Source organism: Pantherophis guttatus, chromosome 5 (genome assembly GCF_059756535.1).
Source record: "Pantherophis guttatus breed Tessera chromosome 5, ASM5975653v1, whole genome shotgun sequence".
Classification (NCBI taxonomy): domain Eukaryota; kingdom Metazoa; phylum Chordata; class Lepidosauria; order Squamata; family Colubridae; genus Pantherophis; species Pantherophis guttatus.
In genome coordinates, this window is record NC_142067.1 from 51,048,797 (window position 1) to 51,068,453 (window position 19,657).

The 19,657-nt window shown below is 36.5% G+C and overlaps 1 protein-coding gene across 9 annotated transcripts in view; it reads right to left on the bottom strand.

Annotated features, from left to right (window-relative positions):
- The window catches only part of GRIK1 (glutamate ionotropic receptor kainate type subunit 1), a 216,541-nt gene that overhangs the window by 61,375 nt on the left and 135,509 nt on the right, over window positions 1-19,657 (bottom strand). For 8 of the 9 annotated variants that reach the window (XM_087895062.1, XM_034430595.3, XM_034430521.3 and 5 more), the window contains 2 exons: window positions 12,304-12,561; window positions 6,322-6,503 (listed from right to left, as the gene is read on the bottom strand). In XM_087895062.1, the coding sequence (XP_087751188.1) occupies window positions 6,322-6,503; window positions 12,304-12,561 (440 nt within the window). The remainder of the gene's footprint in view (window positions 1-6,321; window positions 6,504-12,303; window positions 12,562-19,657) is intronic. The other variant, XM_087895064.1, reaches the window with a different exon arrangement.

A 19,657-nucleotide genomic window follows, 5' to 3' on the forward strand; every position in this document is an offset into this window, starting at 1 on the left:
CACATGGATGAAACGGTGTATCTGGATCCGTTCCAGTCGGGCTTCAGGCCTGGGTACAGCACGGAAATGGCATTGGTCACGTTGGTTGATGATCTCTGGAGGGCTCGGGACAGAGGTTGCTCCTCTGTCCTGGTCCTATTAGATCTCTCAGTGGCTTTTGATACCATCGACCATGATATCATGCTGCACCGACTGGAAGAGTTAGGGGTGGGGGGGCACTGTGTTGCAGTGGTTCTCCTCCTTTCTCTCCCACCGGTTGCAGTCTGTGTTAGCAGGGGGGCAGAGGTTGACCCCGAGGTGCCTTGGGGTGCCACAAGGGTCGGCCCTCTTGCTCCTTCTGTTCAACATTTATGTAAAGCCGCTGGGTGAGATCATCCGTGGTTTCGGGGTGAAGTACTATCAGTACGTTGACGATACTCAGCTGTACATCTCCACCCCGGACCACCCCAACGATGCCCTTGAAGTGATGTCCCGGTGCCTGGAGGCCGTGCGGATCTGGATGGGGAGAAACAGGCTCAGGCTCAACCCATCCAAGACCGAGTGGCTGTGGTTTCTGACGTCCCGATATAGTCAGTTGGTGCCATCATTGACTATTGGGGGCGAATCGCTGGCTCCCACGGAGAGGGCTCGCAACTTGGGCGTCCTCCTGGATTCACGGCAGTCTTTAGAAGAGCATTTGATGGCCGTGACCAGGAGGATTTTTCATCATGTTCGCCTGATTCGCCAGTTGCATCCCTTTCTGGATCGGGACTCCTTACGCATGGTCACTCATGCCCTCGTCACTTCCTGCCTGGACTACTGCAACGCTCTCTACATGGGGCTCCCCTTGAGGAGCAGCCGGAGGCTCCAACTGGCACAGAGTGCGGCCGCGCGGGTGGTAATGGGAGCGACATGGCGTTCCCATGTAACACCTCTCCTGCACGAGCTGCACTGGCTCCCGGTGGTCTTCCGTGTGTGCTTCAAGGTCTTGGTTATCACCTTTAGAGTGCTCCATGGCTTAGGACCTGGTTATCTACGGGGCCACCTGCTGCCACCAGTAGCCTCCCACCAGCCGCATAGAGAGGGGCTCCTCCGGGTATCGTCGGCCAAACAATGTCGACTGGCGGCCCCCAGGGGGAGAGCCTTCTCTGTGGGGGCACCTACTATCTGGAATGAGCTCCCCCCGGAAATACGGGGGATCCTGGATCTACACACCTTCCGCCGCATTCTCAAGACCTTTTTATTCCATCAGGCTGGCCTGGCCTAATTTTTCCCTTTTCCCCTTTTTAAAACGCAAATTTTAATTCATTCTTAATTTATTGGGGTGTTTTATTTATTTATTTATTTTATTTATTATTTCAATTTGTATACCGCCCTACTCCCAAAGGACTCAGGGCGGTGAACAGCCATAGAATAAAACATATAAATACAAAATTTAAAATAAAGTAAAACGAATTACATAAAAAAAACCCTCAACCCCCTCTTCGCCCCATGCCACCTCTCTGGGTTCCAAGACCCGTCATTGAGGTAGGCCCTCGATAACGTGGAGGGCCAGGCTTGCAAGAGGGGGGAGTCTCGCAATGCAAGAAGCTGTGCCCTTAAGTACATCTAAGCTCTGAGGTAGTGATAACGTATGGCCAAGGGCTCCATCCTAGATGGTCAAAACGACCCCCAGAGACCCTCACAAGCCAAAACACCCCATCTCTATTACAGCGAGCCTAGAGCCGGGTCGCCATCTTGGAGCATGTTAGATCTGTCTTCGGCCAAATTGTTTAATTCAGTTTTATTCTGTTTTTAAATTTTGTATTTATGTGTTTTTATCTTGTGGCTGTTCACCACCCTGAGTCCTTCAGGAGTAGGGCGGTATATGAATCAAATAAACTAAACTAAACTAACTAAAAATAGTCTCATAGTGTTATCATGGAATAGTTTTTTAAGTACAAGCTTTTAATGTAAATATATGGCAGTCCATTTGACAGAAAAGTCAGGTATTTTTTTCTGAACAAAATATATAACTGGATAAGCACCCCCAAAAATAATAATTCAGAAATGTTCTGTAGCTTGGAACTCCAACAGCCATTTTGGGTATTCATAAGAAGAAACAAAGCCGAACGATGAGGTTTAAATTTTAACAATAATATAATAATGATATCATGAATCATGCAGATGCTTCAAGTACTATCAATCAAAATATCTACCTGCATATACAGACTTTTCCTACTGTCTCAGGTAATTACAGCAGGTCACTGATTTTCATAGCATTCTCTTAGTAATCCCATATCCCCATATGATGGAAGAATAACAGAGAGCATTTCTTTATTATCTGCCCACAGAAACCAATTTAACATAGGCATCCCTTTGGCACTTTGTGGAAAGAATAGGAAGGAAGTTGCTGTCATTCTAATGCACATAGAAACATCTAGTGATTGGCTTTGGAATGAAGTCACATTTCTCAGAGGTATTCTGTCAAGCACAGCATGCTAATGATAAGCATGAACAATGCCAAATGGAGCAACATCGTCTTTTCTTTCTGCCAGCCTCCCTTCTGATAAAACATGTAAGTCTCCTTCCCTACCCTGAAAGGGAATGTTTTATGTTTTACTGGCATGAATCAGAGAGAGTGAGAAGCTAGTCCTGCCCTTATTGATACTATTCTCACTTATCAGCATTAACCAAAAGTTTTCAGCTTTCATTCAGTTGTAATTCATTTGGATTTTTGCCTGAAATTTCTGGATAGAAATGTTGAATTTTTCCTCCAAATGTTGAATATCAATATTATGAATTATTTCAATGTACTTTAGTTCTTCGTCCCAGAGTACCAACATCCAGGCTAATTTTTCTAATTAAAGTTACCTGTGGGCATTCTTGATATCATTTTCTAGCTACACTTCTGGTATAACTATTGCCCTTCCCAGAGAATTTTTTCATGTTTCATTCATTGTATTACATTCTCCTATTTGTTAGTCTATTTCTCTGGACAGTTAATCTGTTGAGTAAGCCTATCATGCGGAAAGTCAGTGAAATAGAACCGCCAAATTTTTCTCCTCCTTATAGACACATATCTCTTCATGCAGTGCACATATATGTGTTTTATTCTTTTCTGTCTGCTAAAGCTTAGCAGAAATCCTTGGAAAGATTTTTCCCCCCATATATTCTGTTCTTATATATATTCTCATCCTGACTTATCTGCACAAAGCTGAAACCTCGCTGAAACTATCAAGTACCAATTCTCTCACTTCCCTTGCACTCCTTTATTACTTTTGTCAGGCTTCCTTCAACTTATTTCTTTCTTCCATGAGATACTAGCAGAATACAGAACAGCATTCTGTACTCAATACAGTACAGTGACTGGCAAATTAACCAGAACATTTAGGCACACAGTTTTCACCTGGAAGCAGAATCTGAAATGATATAAGCTAAAATTGCTCATATAGCACAGTTTTCATCAATAATAAATTATTTTTACATAACTTGTGGTTTAAAGAAAAAGTTAGTTAAAGAAATAAGTCAGAATGCATAAGGTGTCAATGATAAATTTTGGTACAATTCTTGCTAGACAATTTTCTAGATATCAGAGAAGTTGAATTCCATCAAGGGAAGTACTAACTGATAGGATTCTAAAATCCCAATTAACCCTTTCTTTGTGTGGAAAAATCTGCCATTTTTGTGATGTGTCCAATCTGCTTTCTGTCAGGTTGAACTAAAAATTCTCAACCTAATTGCAATAGAACAAGTCCTGGATTTTAAAAAAGAATTTACTCGAGTGGAATTCTGATATCTTAACTTTCAGTCCAATGCACTATCTCAAAGACATTAGTCCCTTTTATTAACATTGGTTTATTGGTACAGGCATCTATTACACAATGAAGAGCCAATTACTTGCAGACTAGAATTTCTGACCTTCAGTATTTGACTGCCTGTATTAGCTGAACTAACTCTGGCTTCCTCAAAATGCTGCTTCAAATATGTTCCTGCTTTAGCAGAGGTGTCACTGCAGTGGACACTGAGATGCAGCTGCAGAGTCAAAGACTGGGAATAGTTCTGCAACCTTGATTCCATGCATTGCATCACAAGTATTCTATATTCTCCATCTGAGTAAGTGTGAACATACTATGACACTCAATCATGAATTCTTCATTTAATGAACATTCACAACTGAATGAATGTTCACAGTATGCACTAATCTTGATAGCAACTTTCTATCTGGGCATATGTTAAGATTACTAAAGATTCAGTTTTCCAACATCTCAAGGTACTTTCAGTATCTCCCTAATTGTTACAATATATACTATGAAATAATATATTCAGTCTGAGTTAATTAAGATAATCCTCAGTTAGCTACATCTACGGAGAAAGACTCCATATGCACTATATGCTGGTGTTGCAAAACAAACAAATGTACACCAATGAAATTTAAAAATAAAAACAAATCTACACGAGAGCTAAGAAGTCTAGTTATACATTATTTATATTAGGATTTTAGAATGATTGCAATTAGTTATAAGATTAGGAGATCAGTTATTTATTAAGTGATTCGGCTATGCAAATAATATTTGTTTCAGAATTCAAAATATACCAAAAGCTGAATAGTGCTTTCTGCAATGTATAGCATTGCTAATTTCAGATATCAGTCAAGTTATTGCTAATGCTGTAGAAAATTCAATTCCTTTAGCCATTCATATTACCTTGAAAATGTACAGAACAGGTTAGTCTTGTCTAGATGATATATAACTCCAATACATTATGATAACCTTCCATCTGTTTATAATCATTGTCCATAACAAAATTCAAGAAATTTATAATGAGGCCTCTATTCTAGTTTACATTAGATAGATAAATCATTGCTGCTTGAATGGGTTTTTATGTTTTTGATTAGCTTCAACCCTTAAATCACTAATAATATTTCAACAGGTGTGTATGTATGTATGTATCTATACACACACACACACACACACATACCAGGGTTGGGTTTCACTTACGTTTGCTACCGGTTTGCACACACGCACACCACTTCTGCACATGCACAGAAGCTTCTGCACATGCACAGATTGTACTTGATGATGTCCGGGCGGGTGGGCATAGCCTCCCGCCACCGCTGCTACCAGTTCGCCTGAACTGGGGTGAACCGGTAACAACCAACCACTGACACACACGCGCGCACACACACACCCCCACCCCAAATGTAATATTATTTCATTTCCTCACTAGTAATTTACAGCATTTTTTCAGTCATCAAACAGCATCATGTGCTGACAGAACATCAGTGATAATACATATTGCCTCAACCATGTCTGAATAACAGGTTTGTGTATAAATAACTTTAGTTTCTTCCTACAAATTCAAAAGTTCAAAGGTCTAAGGAGACACTCAATTATCCAGGTCATGGTTGTCCCAAAGGTGGTTTTTCAAGAGGCAACTGGACTTTCAGAGCTGAAGAAGCTTCTTGGATGAGAAGCGAAACGTCTTCAAAGAAAAACCAGAAAGTCCAGTTGCCTCTTGAAAAAGCACCTTTGGGAAAAGTTCAAAGGATTCTAATAATACAAAATATAGTAGGATTCAGTAGAGACAACTAAACATGTAACTGTAAACAACTGTCTGAATCTCAGATCCATGGGTCTTGACCCTTTGATCTAAAGTTAAGATTTCAACCAGATGTCAACATTTATTTGACCAAGGGACCTCCCATTGTAATTATTGCTTTTGCCCACATCAACTATTGCAGTTGTGTTTATGTCGTTGATTGTTAACCAGTCACAATTTTGAGCAAATTTATTTGCAGCTTTTACCTCGATCACACTGGCAGCTCCCAGGCAAACAATAATAAAATATAATTCTTCATAAAACAAGAAATTGTATCCATAAAACTGAAACCTAGGATATAGCTTTGGTAAAAATACATGTTAGGAGGATGCAACAAATCCTGGGATATTTTTAAACTTTTCATTGTTCAAAGTGTCAGGTATGCCTCCATGGGGGAACAAGTTATACATTAGGATAGCTGTCACTAGCAATTGGGCAAAATTAAGTTTATTATTCATTACCATCCATCATTTTTTATATCAGATGTCTGCCATTTGAAATTGGGTATTTAGATAGTGCTTAAGCTTAGGACATGCGTATAATCTTTATATCTGCTTGAGATGAGTGCTATCCCAGAGGCCAATTGCTGATGCTGATCATAACTTTTAAATGGGTTTCTCCTTCAATCAAGAAGGCTAAAAGAACTTTTCTGTTCTCAGAGAGGGATTATGGTAATGAACAAAAGCTTAAACCTCCCCCAAATGATGCTGTGCTTTCTAGCAACTGCAAACCAGATGACGTGGGTCTTTCACTCCTTCTTACCTGTTTCATGATTTCAGCTGCTGTGTCATGTGAACAATCAAATATCACAAAGAACTCTCTGCCCCTCTTCATCTCCTTGAGTAATGGCCGAGCATCTTTATTTCCAGAGGGCAATTGGCGTATTTTGATTTTAATGTTATACCTTGAAGGGGCTTTGATGAGTTCTTGCAGACGAATTAGACCTAGAAAATGACATGCAATCATTCAGATGTCCTTTCTGTTCAATGAATCTTTGCTGCCATTTATATTCAACATTTAAATTGACTGTTCTGCAACAAATTTCAAGTTTGCACCAACTAAAAGCTTAATTTGATAGACTATAATTGATCACACAATTCATTGAGAAAATTTATAGACTTTTTTCCCTTCCTTTTCTGAACTTTTATGATATGCTTTCAAACCAGGTTTTTGGGGCAGCCCTACATCAGAGAGTTTTACCAAGGTCATTGGAATTTTTTTTTTGTTTGTTTTACTACCATTTTTTCTTATAAGAAGAAAAATAAATTAAGAGGGAAAGCTGAAAGATGTATTTGTATGTTAGTGCTATAGAATCTTCATCTAGAAAAAGAGTAGAAACTATATAGTCGTCAAATAAATTGACACATTTTCCTGTGGGAGTGGTTTTTTTTTGTTGTTGTTGTTAAATGAGTTTTATTATTTAAAACAGGGGTGTGCAAGGCCAATCCACATGTAGACTTTGAATAATATATAAAAAGGCATAGCCAAACAGTGGGAAGATCTAGGACAAAATTTGCTATCTTTGCATTACGAATGGTAATTAGCCAAGTTGTATATTTCATAATTTTATTTCACATTAAAAATTAAAATTTAATGACAAACTTTGGAAAATATTTCAGGAGCTCATGTGTTTCATGTAAGTATACCCTGGTATAAGTATTGCCATTAAAAAAAAAACCTCTTAAATATCCAAGATCACTGAACAATTAAATAGTGCACAAATGGAATAACGTTTCATAAAAAATTCAGCAAGTGAACTGTTGCGATATTCAGCAGTATTTTTTTTAATTTTTTATACTTTTTTATTACAGTAGAGACATAAAGCGAACAGGGGAAAAAATGATAATGAATAAAGAATTATTTATTGATTAAAATAAACTAAAGAAAAGGGGGAAAAAAGATCCCGAGGATAGCAACGTAAAATTAATTTACTGTTAAACATTACCAACTGCATACTGTTAATATGAAAATATTTTGCTGGTCAGTTTCTTTGCTGGTCAGTTTTCACCAGCACTGACATGTTCCAAATGTTGCCTTTAGTACCATGGACAGTGTCCATGCAACCATGGGAATTTTGGAATTTGACATCTATACACCTAAAAGACGGCCAGGTTTGGCAATGCTGAGATAGGCAGCAAGATGAGGGAACCAGCCATGTGACTCCCCTGTAATCCAAGATTCAAAAGGAGATATCAAAGTGAAGGAAACAGAATTGTGGTGGGTTTGGCAAAGGAGAAATGAGACAGTCACTCCAAGGTTGTAGAGGGAATGAAACTCAGAAAAGTTGAAGTTACATAGCAAGATAAAGGATGGGAGGTATATTGAAATATGGCATAACTGGGTTAGAAATGCCTAATGTTTTGCTAGCTTTGGCCAAGGACAGAAACACAGGGTAAAAGGGGGTCTACACAAGGTGACTACGTCAGTACCAGAGCTCACAAACAACTTCCCTTTTTATACATTACTTCTATCATATTTCTGAAAATAACTAAACAAGAAATGAAAACATAATGAGGTGCTACACATGAAAAATAGTGCACAGGTATCAAACATAGAAATTTAAAGTGGTACAGGATGCTGGAGAAAATACATACAGTTGAATATTTTATGTTTCCTCAAAAAGTAAAGATGCTTCCGATATGTGTGTGTGTGTGTGTAATAACCTTGTTACAAATATGAATGGATGTGTTTTGCTAAATTCAGTATATAGGTAATCCTCGACTTTCTGTTGTTAAGCAAGACAGCTGTTATTTGAGTTTTGAAAAGTCTATGATTTTTCTTGCCACAGTTGTCAAGTGAATCACTTGCAGTTGTTGTCAAAAGGTTACAAAAGCTGATCACATTACCCTTGGACACTGCAACTGTCATAAATGCATGCCAGTTGCCAAGCATCCACATTCTGATTAATTGATGATGGGGATGCTGCTATGGTAAGTGCAAAAAAATGGCCCAAGTCACCTTTTCACTACCATTGTAATTTCCAACTGTCACAAAATGAATAGTTATAAGTCAAGGAGTACCAGCATAGTACTCTCTATCAGCCTTCCAACCATGTATGCAAATAATTCTTCCTTTATGCATATATGTGCATATACATATTTAAGATTTTTTCCTATTAAGTCAAAAGAGAGCCTGCAAAGAAAGAATCTGAATACAAGCAAGGGTTGCTTAAAAGAACCCTCTAACAAATGGTAATTATGGTAATGAATCTTCAGCAGATTTGTGAATGGACCCATTTGCTTTGCTTTGTATGGCTCCCTTTAACAGCTGCAGCATAAGAATTGCACTAAAAGAATGCAAACTGATGTATAAAACAGCATAAAGCATCACTCTAGTTACTCTGATGTGCAGGAGTGATTGCTCTCTTGCCAGCTATTGTCTTTGCTCAAGGCCTGATAAAATTGACTTTTTTCCTGGTAGACTGATTTTCTTCTTTCAGTTTTTAAACATCCACAAGCCAATAAAAAATATAAACCATTATGACTATTGAAGTGAAAATTGTAGAAGCACTAAACAAATCTGGTATTGGCTGGATCAGGTTTGTGGGCCTCCTGAAAAGACTTTGAATATAAAGGTAGATATGTAAGTTGGCTGTAAATCGACAGCTTGGCTAACTTAAGCTTCTATTGCCAAAGAAGCTTCTTCAGTCATTCCTGAAGGTTACAGTAACAGAGAAATGCATAATAATATCTGCTGTAATTATGGTTTAAAACTTCTTGGCTCAAAAAGATCCTTTATCATATGGTGTCCTCAGCAAGAAAAATTCACATTATAGCTGCTGGTGAATTTTAATGGGGGAAAATGGATTAATTAAGGAAAAGTCTAATCCATAATGCCTACAGATCTCTTTTCATATCTACAAATATGTTCTGTGAGGTGACAAGAAAATATGTCAAAAGGAAGAAGAGATTATATTACTTTTCAACCCTTATCATTTTTGGTTCCTTTCCCATTTAGCTCCAAAATAAATGAGAGCCCATCTGATGCAAAAATGATCTTGTCATGAGGATTAGAAGGGATCTAACTCTTTGCTATCTGCTCTAGCTTTGGTTTGAACAGGGCTTCCCACTCCTATAAGTTGCATGCTGGGAAGGGAGATGGTAGTTAAGATCATTGGGTGGTTTTTTCCCCACTCTGATAAATTACAGACACATCGTCCCTTGATATGCATCCCTGATATTTCATAGCTTCCTGTCTCAAGGATAGAGTCTGAGTTTGGATTCAAATGCCTACTTTGGACTAAAAAGAAGTAATAAATATATAATGCATAAATGCTATGTAGGCAAAATATCATTAAAAGAATTCAATATTTTTTAATTAATTTAAGAATTACTTACAATAGATACAAAAATAGGCTGGCAAACCTACAGAAAATATCATTAAAAGAATTCAATATTTTTTAAATTAATCTAAGAATTACTTACAATAGAAACAAAAATAGGCTGGCAAACCTACAGAAAAAAATTAAGAATAGAATCCCATGGATTACTTGATTGAATGTCTATTCCATTTTCGTCTATTGGAGGTGGTGCAGTGGTTAGAATGCAGTATTGCATTCAGCTCACTGCCAGCAATTTGATTCTCACCGGCTCAAGGTTGACTCAGCCTTCCATCCTTCCGAAGTTGGTAAAATGAAGACCCAGATTGGTTGGGGCCAATATGCTGACTCTGTAAACTGCTTAGAGAGAGCTGTAAAGCACTAAGGAACAGTATATAAATCTAAGTGCTACTGCTATTGTTACTGTACCTCAGGGGTGAAATCTAAAATTTTTTGCTGTGGGCGTGGCTTAATTAGTGGGCGGGACTTGGTGGTAAGGTGACTGGGTGGGCGTGGCCAAGTCAATGTCACTTCTTTGCCCTTTTTTAACCTACAAAACACAACACAACACAACTGGCTCACCCACAATGTAACAGCAGCTGTGCTAGATCCAAAATGGCCCCGCAACAAGCAGGAACCTCACACAGCCACAAAAAGCCCAAAAAAACAACTTTCACACTTTACACACACACAACACAACACAACACAACTGACTCACCCACAATGTAAAAGCAGCTGTGCTAGACCCAAAATGGCCCTGCAACAAGCAGGAACCTCACACAGCCACAAAAAGCCAAAAAAACAACTTTCACACTTTACACACACACAACACAACACAACACAACACAACTGGCTCGCCCACAATGTAAAAGCAGCTGTGCTAGCCTCAAAATGGCCCCTGCAACAAGCAGGAACCTCACACAGCCACAAAAAGCCCAAAAAACCAACTTTCACACTTTACACACACAAAATTCCACATACAGCTATGTGAGATTTTGTGTGGTTGTGTAGTTAGAGTGAAACACTACAGAAACACACTAAATCTCAGAAAGCTGCACAAGTACAGCTATTTTATTTTAATTTATTTTTATTTTTATATAAAAGCAGCTAAATTTAAAACTTCCTAAACTTTAAATGGCTAGGCCTAAAAAAAGAACAACTAAAAAAAATCCCAATTAACTATTTTTTTTAAAGCTCCCAAAGGGGAAAAAAACTTACCCAATAGAACAGGGGTCTCCAGCCTTGGCAACTTTAAGACTTGTGGACTTCAACTCCCAGAATTCCTCAGCCAGCTTTGCTGGGAGTTGAAGTCCACAAGTGCAGATAGAGCGGCTCACTGATGAGCTTGATTGCAGGCAGAGAGATTCAGTTGCTTGCTGATGCAATGGATTGCAGGTATTACAGCAAGCAAAGCAAGGCAGGCGTTGTGACCAGCAGCTAAGGTAAGTAAGCTGGAGGCTGGGGTGGGGGGGGGGGAGGAGAAAAAGAAACTTTTTTTCTTTTAAATGGGTCTGAAAATCCAAGCTGAGTTGCCTGATTAACAGGCAACTCAGCTGGGATCGTCAGAGCTTGGCTCGTCAGAGCTATTTAAAAGGAAAAAAAGGCTCTGATGATCGCGCGGCTCAGCTGGGCATGGGGGGCAGGGATTTTTGCTACCGGTTCTCTGAATTGCCCGCCGCCATCGCTACCTACTCGCCCGAGCCGGTCCGAACCAGGAGCATTTCACCCCTGCTGTACCTCCAATTCATCCCTAATCCTATAAATGTTCATCTTCTGTTTAGGTCAATGGACCTTATTCCCAGGCAAGTATTTAAAGGACAAAATTTCCATAAAAAGATATAACCAGCATCAAATAGCAATGAGATAAAACAACAAGCATAATGAGAAAAACTATGCACGTTTTTAAACAATAAGCACCTCCATGAGACCTCTGTGATGAGGTACTAGGAAGCATCATGGAGGTATCCTGGAGGCCTTGCAAGGTGAGGTGAAGTGTCACAAAGACCTGATGAAGGCCTAACAAACAGCAGCAGTTGCCTCAGCTGGGTATGCTTCATCAGTAGCAAGAAGAAGACAGAGAAGGTAAGCTGGTGATAGTGGGGGGCAACATGGCTAGGCAGCAGTGGCAGAGTGGAGGGCAGCCAAAAGGGTAGAGATGAGGGGGATAGGTGAGGGGGGGGAGTTTTTTTCCTTCTTGCAAGAGATAGATTGGGCTAAGTATCAATAATTAGCCCAAGGTCACCGATTGAGTTTCTGTGGCTGAAGGTTGATTTCAACCTAGTCTTCTTGGTTGTAGTCCAGTATCTTAGGTGAATGCAGAAGAAGAAGGCATAGTGCTTCTGAAGTTCTGATCTAATAATTAAGCAGGCAGAAAATCGGGAGCATTTCTGTTAATATAATATTTTTAAATGTTTCACGATACTTACTTGTACTGTCTTCATATACAACTGTTACTATCTTCCAGTTGTAATGTAGCACCAAATCTAAAACTGCCCGGCTGATGGCTGCATAGTCTGGATAGAGGTTGATGTAAAAAGAGTCTTTGAGGTCCACTGTTGGATGTTTCCATCGTATCTGAATATGTGGAACTTCAAGGGCATTGCAAATAGATTGTACTGCACTGACTGATGAGCTGTGGGATGGTCCAAATAATGCAGCTACCCCAAGAGCAAGCTGGTCACATGCTGAGAGAGGGGGGGAGGGAGGGAGGGAGGGAGAGAGAGGGAGAGGGAGAGGGAGAGGGAGAGGGAGAGAGAGAGAGAGAGAGAGAGAGAGAGAGAGAGAGAGATGGAGTTGTAACAACATTTCTCATTTGTAATGCTTTTTCTAAACAGAAAAATGCAATAAGAATAAATTGTTTCATTTGTGGAAAAATAATTACACGGCAGAAAAAAGGGAATTATGTGTTCATCAATGCTTCACTGTTTTAAATTAACCAATAAGGAGGCTTCCTGTTACAAAATTCAGCATACAAAATAAATAAGGGAACTAAAAACAACAACTAAAACTAGAAAATCATAGGCATACTAATTATAGGTATACTAGTATTAACAAGAGCCGCAGTGGTACAATGGTTAGAATACAGTACTGCAGGCTATTTCTGCTGACTGCCAGCTGCCTGCAATTTGGCAGATCAAATCTCACCAGGCTCAAGGTTGACTCAGCCTTCCATCCTTCCGAGGTCAGTAAAATGAGGACCCAGAGTGTTGGAGGCAATATGCTGACTCTGTGAAACCACTTAGAGAGGGCTGTAAAAGCACTGTGAAGTGGTATATAAGTCTAAGTGCTATTGCTGTTGTTATTAAACATTGAATCAAGTTTTTAAAAGGTCTATATCTAGTAATTGTAGTTTGATTTAATCAGCTATGTTTATTGAGAATTTCTCAAGATAGGTTTAAGCTCAAAATTATATAACAAATATTTATTTTTTTATTATATAAACCCAAAATAAACAATTTAATTATTTTGAATATAATTTTATGAGTAAAGCTTTCAATACAACTTAATGAACAGATGAGAGTAATTGCTTTGTCATTTTTATTTAATCATAGATATACTAATTCCAATTAATTCTAATTTCTATTTTGTCTGGATTATCCTATGTAAACACATTTTATGTGTTGTATACAGACAGACAGACACAATATATTAAAAAGGTTAACAAGAATTTGAAACATCAGAGGAAATATACAGTTTTTCCACACACACAAATATTTATAGGTATAACTATGAATAACATTTTTGTCTGACATACTGTTTCCAGCTCTAAATAGATACCATCCTGTTTTTTAGGAAGATTTCATTTAACTACTCTACAATTTTGACTTATTGATGAATTGATTATGTGCAATCAATATGCACTGAGTGAATTAGGTGCAAGTCATTTTTGACTCCTAGAGACACTGATAGATTTTCTCCATGACAACCTATCCCTAACCTAGTCTTTCAGGTCTTCCACTGGTGTATTCATTACCAGTGTAACTGAATCTATCCACCTTCCCTTTGATTGTCTTCTTCTCTTTCTTTCCCAGCATTAATGCCTTCTCCAGAAAGCTAGGTCTTTGCATAATGTGTCCAAAGAAGGATAATTTGAGCCTGACTATTATTTTTTCTTCTTTTAAACACTCAAAACCCTCTGAAAATCAACATATACTATCATTTTCATCATTATTTTATCATCCCTTCTTCCCCTTTTTTCTTTGTTTCCTTGATCTAACCAAGGAAGGCACTTTTGGAGACTATTAGACTATTATTTGTTTTTGTTGCCCAATTTTGGCAGTACAGTGAAAGGATGCTATAGGGTTGTATGTGGTCTGTAGGCTGTCCTTTCCTGTATTGAGGATATTATAGATAATAATCCAGGAGACACCTGACTTTTTCTTATGAGCCAAGATCAGCCAGCATAATACAATTATTCAAGATGATTCAGAAACGAATTACAGGAGGTTGTCAGAGGATTGACATAGGACAGTTATTCACCTAGAGCATATTAAATTATTTTGGCAATGTTTTTGGGAATATCAGCAGACTAATCTTATTAAAGTTGGAGGCTATGCACAAAAAATCAGAGATTCTTTTACATGTACAATGAAATAATAAGGGAATTTTCAAATTGTTTCAAATCTCAAAATCTTCATTAAAAGATATTCAGGTCACAAATCCAATCTCTGGTGAGAGAAAGTAAATTGGGCTTAAGCAAACTTTTTTCTTCTGCCCTTAGTCTCTCATGGAACCCATCAAATTCTTGTGGAGCTCCAGAGTTCTGTGGAAAAGTGAAAAGTCCTGTTGTAATATATGCATCAAGAAAAGATATTGAGTAAAATTAAGGAAATTGTCTATGTTCAATCTACACAGGTAAGATTGAGCAAATAATTACCCAGTATTAGATGTTTTCTATCCAATCTCAATCTAATGAGTGGGAGACCATGATTCTATCTTTCAAAAGTTTAGCATTTGAAAACGATCTTTAACAAATAGTATACTCCAAATGAGATAAAATATAGGAAAGAAGACCCCTAACATTGTATTTGCCCTGGAGGAGATTATAAAGATGAGTTTTATTTATTTTATGTTTATTTTATTTGTTATTGTTTTTATTCAAGAGATTTTAAACAGAATAAAAACAATGCAAATGCAAAGACAAAAAGAATGCAGTGCAAAGACAAAAAGAATAGGGGAAAGTAATAAGAAACTGAAAAGAAAGAAAAGAAAGAAAAGATAGAAAGAAAAAAGTAATAAAGAAGTGGCAATATTAACAGCAGTTTTAAGTACATTTATATTTTTATCCTTTCTAAGATGTCATAATTCCCTTATTTCTGTATTCTACCCGTTTGAATCATTGAAACCACAAATCACCAGTTCACTTTTCTTTTCAGAAAAAGTCCTTTAGAGACTTTCAATCACTAATAACTGTAGTAATTGATCTTTCTCTAAGCAAATAAGTTGCCATCTTTGCTAATTCCATCTTCTTCACCAACCATTCCTCCACTGTGGGTAGAATAGAATAGAATAACAGAGTTGGAAGGGACCTTGGAGGTCTTCTAGTCCAACCCCCTGCTTAGGCAGGAAACTCTACACCACTTCAGACAAATGGTTATCCAACATCTTCTTAAAAATTTCCAGTGTTGGAGCATTCACAACTTCTGCAGGCAAGTTGTTCCACTGATTAATTGTTCTAACTGTCAGGAAATTTTTCCTAAATTGCTACTCTCCTTAATTAGTTTCCACCCATTGCTTCTTGTCCTACCCTCAGGTGCTTTGGAGAATAGCTTGACTCCCTCTTCTTTGTGGCAGCCCCCGAGATATTGGAATACTTCTATCATGTCTCCCCTAGTCCTTCTTTTCATTAAACTAGACATACCCAGTTCCTGCAACCATTCTTCATATGTTTTAGCCTCCAGTCCCCTAATCATCTTTGTTGCTTTTCTCTGCACTCTTTCTAGAGTCTCCACATCATTTTTATATCATGGCAACCAAAACTGAACACAGTTTTCCAAGTGTGGCCTTACCAAGGCATTATAAAGTGGTATTAACACTTCACGTGATCTTGATTCTATCCCTCTGTTTATGCAGCCTAGAACTGTTTTGGCTTTTTTGGCAGCTGCTGCACACTGCAGGCTCATATTTAAATGGTTGTCCACTAGGATTCCAATATCCCTCTCACAGTTAGTACTATTGAGCAAGGTACCACATATACTGTACCTGTGCCTTTTGTTTTTCTTGCCTAAAGGTATTTCTGAATCTTTCCATTTTTGCACATATAGTAGTCTTAAAGAGGTAATTGTATATGAAAGTAGTCTTCCATAGCGTTTTCTAATTGTCTAATAGTACCAGCAAAAAAGTTCTAATTTAATATTAGTCTTTAAAATTCTTTGTATTATTATATGTATCTGAACCCCAAATTTTTTGGTTTTTACAAGGCAATCAGGAATGATAAAATGACCCTTCCACATTTCTAACAAAATTTGAAATACCTTTATACATTCCAGATAATATTTTGGGAGTCATATTCCAATGATATATCATTTTATAAAACTTCTCTTTTAAATTATAAGGTAATGTGATTCTTTCAACCACTGTTCAAACAATATGTTATAACCAAAGTTCATAGCCCTTTTTATCATACAGCCTATCACTTATTCTTCCTATGTTTTGAATTTCAGCAAAAGTTTACAATTTCAGCGATTATAATATTGAACAATAATTTTAAATTATTAGATTATTATTTAATAATTTTATTGAACAATAATTTAAATGTTACAGCTAAGGTCTAACCTTACCTTTTGCTTCAGTGAGACACTTGAGGTACACTTTAGTAGCCTAAAGATGCTCTAACAAATTTTTACTGAATGACATATAGAAACTGATCATCTTTATAAATACAAGATTGGAATTCATATAATAGGGAAGCTACCTTAAGTATAGTAGGGATATAGTTGCTGCCCTAGTAGAAAAACATAAAATAAAGGAATAGCTAAGTCTCCCAACTGATAGCATGCTGAAACATTGGCATTTCTTTTAACTTGTATTTATCTGAGCCAAAATACTTTTGATGATATAATAAATAAATAAATAATAAATAAATATAATAAATTAGGTACAGTTCAACATTGGATCAAAGAGCTATTTCTCATGTCTTGAAAAACAATCAAAATAAATGATTTATTATATATCTCCAATGACAACAAAGATAATTAAGAACATACGACTGTACTTCAAACATCTCATAATTCTAAAGAAGATCCTGACACAATTAAGTCATCAATAAAACCACTCAAGCAAAAGCTGAAAAAGAATGGGAGAATAATGTATCTTCATTATGATAAATATAGCAGGTAGGTCTGATCAAATTAAGGAAATGTCTAAGCAAATGTTCTACATTAGTGTTATTGCCAGTAAAGCTCATAACATTACACACACACACACACACACACACACACACACACACACACACAAACACAGAGAGAGAGGGAGGGGAGGAGGGAGAGGGAGAGAGAGGGGGGAGAGAATAAAGGTATTTAGGGTGTTTGAATTAAATGTCTGAATGATTTTTTTGTTTAATATGATAAGGATATTAGATACACACATCCTAGAATCCTTAAGATGCTAAAACTAAGGGGCATTTTAATTTTATAAAGGAAAAATGTCCTTCAAAAAGCATGTACTTTGGAAAAAATAAATTGAGAAGTTTTTTTAAAGTGCAATTTTATCAAGATAAATACTAATTTACAACCCTCCCCTAATTATTCCTCTAATGAGAAACTAATAAAAAATTGAAATCAATAAAAATAGGAATCCTTCTTCAGATTTATTTATTAAATTTATTTTGAAGTGACTTTGCATGGCTTAAAAATATGGTTTGATCTCAGAGCATAAACCAATAAAATAAGCAATCAACTATACTGTAAATTAGAAGGCACAGTGGCAATGCCTTCATGAAATACAAATGGTTTTGGCTGCAATTATGAAAATCCTTAATTTTACAGAGAGGAAAATGAACTTAGTACTGTTTAGAAGTTTTACAGCTCTACAACTGTAAAAACCAGAAGACAAAACAAGAGTAAGAATAAAACAACTGAAATAATTGTACTAGTACATAGTACATAGTATAATATAGCAATCACTGGCTCTTCATTTTAGAAGAATATGGTATGAAGGGAATAAGAAAAGTCAAATTTGACAAAGGAGATGCAAGTAGAAAATGGAAAAAAGATTGAAATGGCTGATTTTTAATAAGATATATTAATCTACTATGTAAAAGTCAAATGTTCAACTACAGCAAGAAAGTGAGTGTATCATATTCAACCTTAAAAACAATTACACTGTTATTAAGCAATTTGAATGTATAAATGATATGTATTAGGAAATGAAATATATTAGAAAAATATCAATTCTTTAAAAAATAAAAAAAAATCTATTAATAATAACAGCTCAATAGCACTCCTTTATAACAATAATGATTATGAATTTAATAATCTTAACAATTCTTAGATTGAAAGCAGTGAAATAAAACAAAAAACTAAAGAGCAACCTATTAGTAGCATTTTAAAATATATGCTGAATTCATAATTATTTCAATGAATTATACATATTGTATTAATCCAAAAACATATAAAGTTAATGTACTGAAACAGGAATTAAGATAGTGCTAGAACTTTTATGGGTATTTTTTGTGACAAATTACATTCATGGTCCAGGAGTCTTAACTGTGAAAAATGATCCTTAAAAGCTGAAAGGATTTAAATCAGGTCAAGTTTTAACAATTTGCACTTTATGTTTATAGTCTGAAGTCTTTAGTTAATGTTTTATAATCATTGTTTTCCAGGTTATTATTTTAAAAGTTCATTATCAATGTTCATTATTACATTTCCTTTCCACAATATGAAGTCCCAAAGCCAAGTGTTTAGGCATACAAATGTTTAAAAAATTATAGCAGATTATTGGCCAAGAATGACAGCCTAGCCGCACATTCAATAGAATTACAAAACTTTGTAATTCTATCTCCTTTCAATATTACTTTTTTCTAAAAAAAATTAACATGTTCATTATTTATTTGTTGCCATCATCTTATATCGTACTTTATATAATGATATAAGCAAAAGTGAAGTACTTGCAATCACTAAAGAGTGGGTAGAGAGAAGATTAGATATAAAAGATATGAGAATAATTGTGTGTTCACACAGTATTTATATTTCATTTCCAAATTGTTAGACACATTTAGGTGTTTATTATATTGTTCTCCAGGATGCCTGACAAACAGGCAATTAATCAATTTATCTTTTTCTGAAAAAGGTAACAATACAGCAAAAGTCTTGTCATATCATCAAAAAAACAAAATGGAGACTGCAAAATACAGAGGCAGAGGATCTGCTTGCCAATTTATTCAATAAATAATGGCTTTTAAAGTTCTGCATATCCAATAGTTTTACAAGCAATTATATCTAACATGTTTGCTAGGCTGTTGTGAGGCATGTAATTATTATTTAGCTTATAGTAATACAGTTTATTTTTCTAAAATAACGAGCTAAATCTAACTTTTTACTTTATTACCTAATTGTTAATTTAAATGTTAAACCTTTCAGTTCTACTTTTAAATTTTATGTTTTTGAGATTAAAACACTTAAGTCTGAATTTATAATGCAGACCAATCTTCTCCAATCTTGTGGAATCCATAATTCTTATCCAGCATAATTAACGGCTTTGCTAGCTCAGGATTTGGGGATGTGATATACCTAAAAAATGCCACACTTGGGAAAGTGAAATAAACTTTAGCCCTTATCA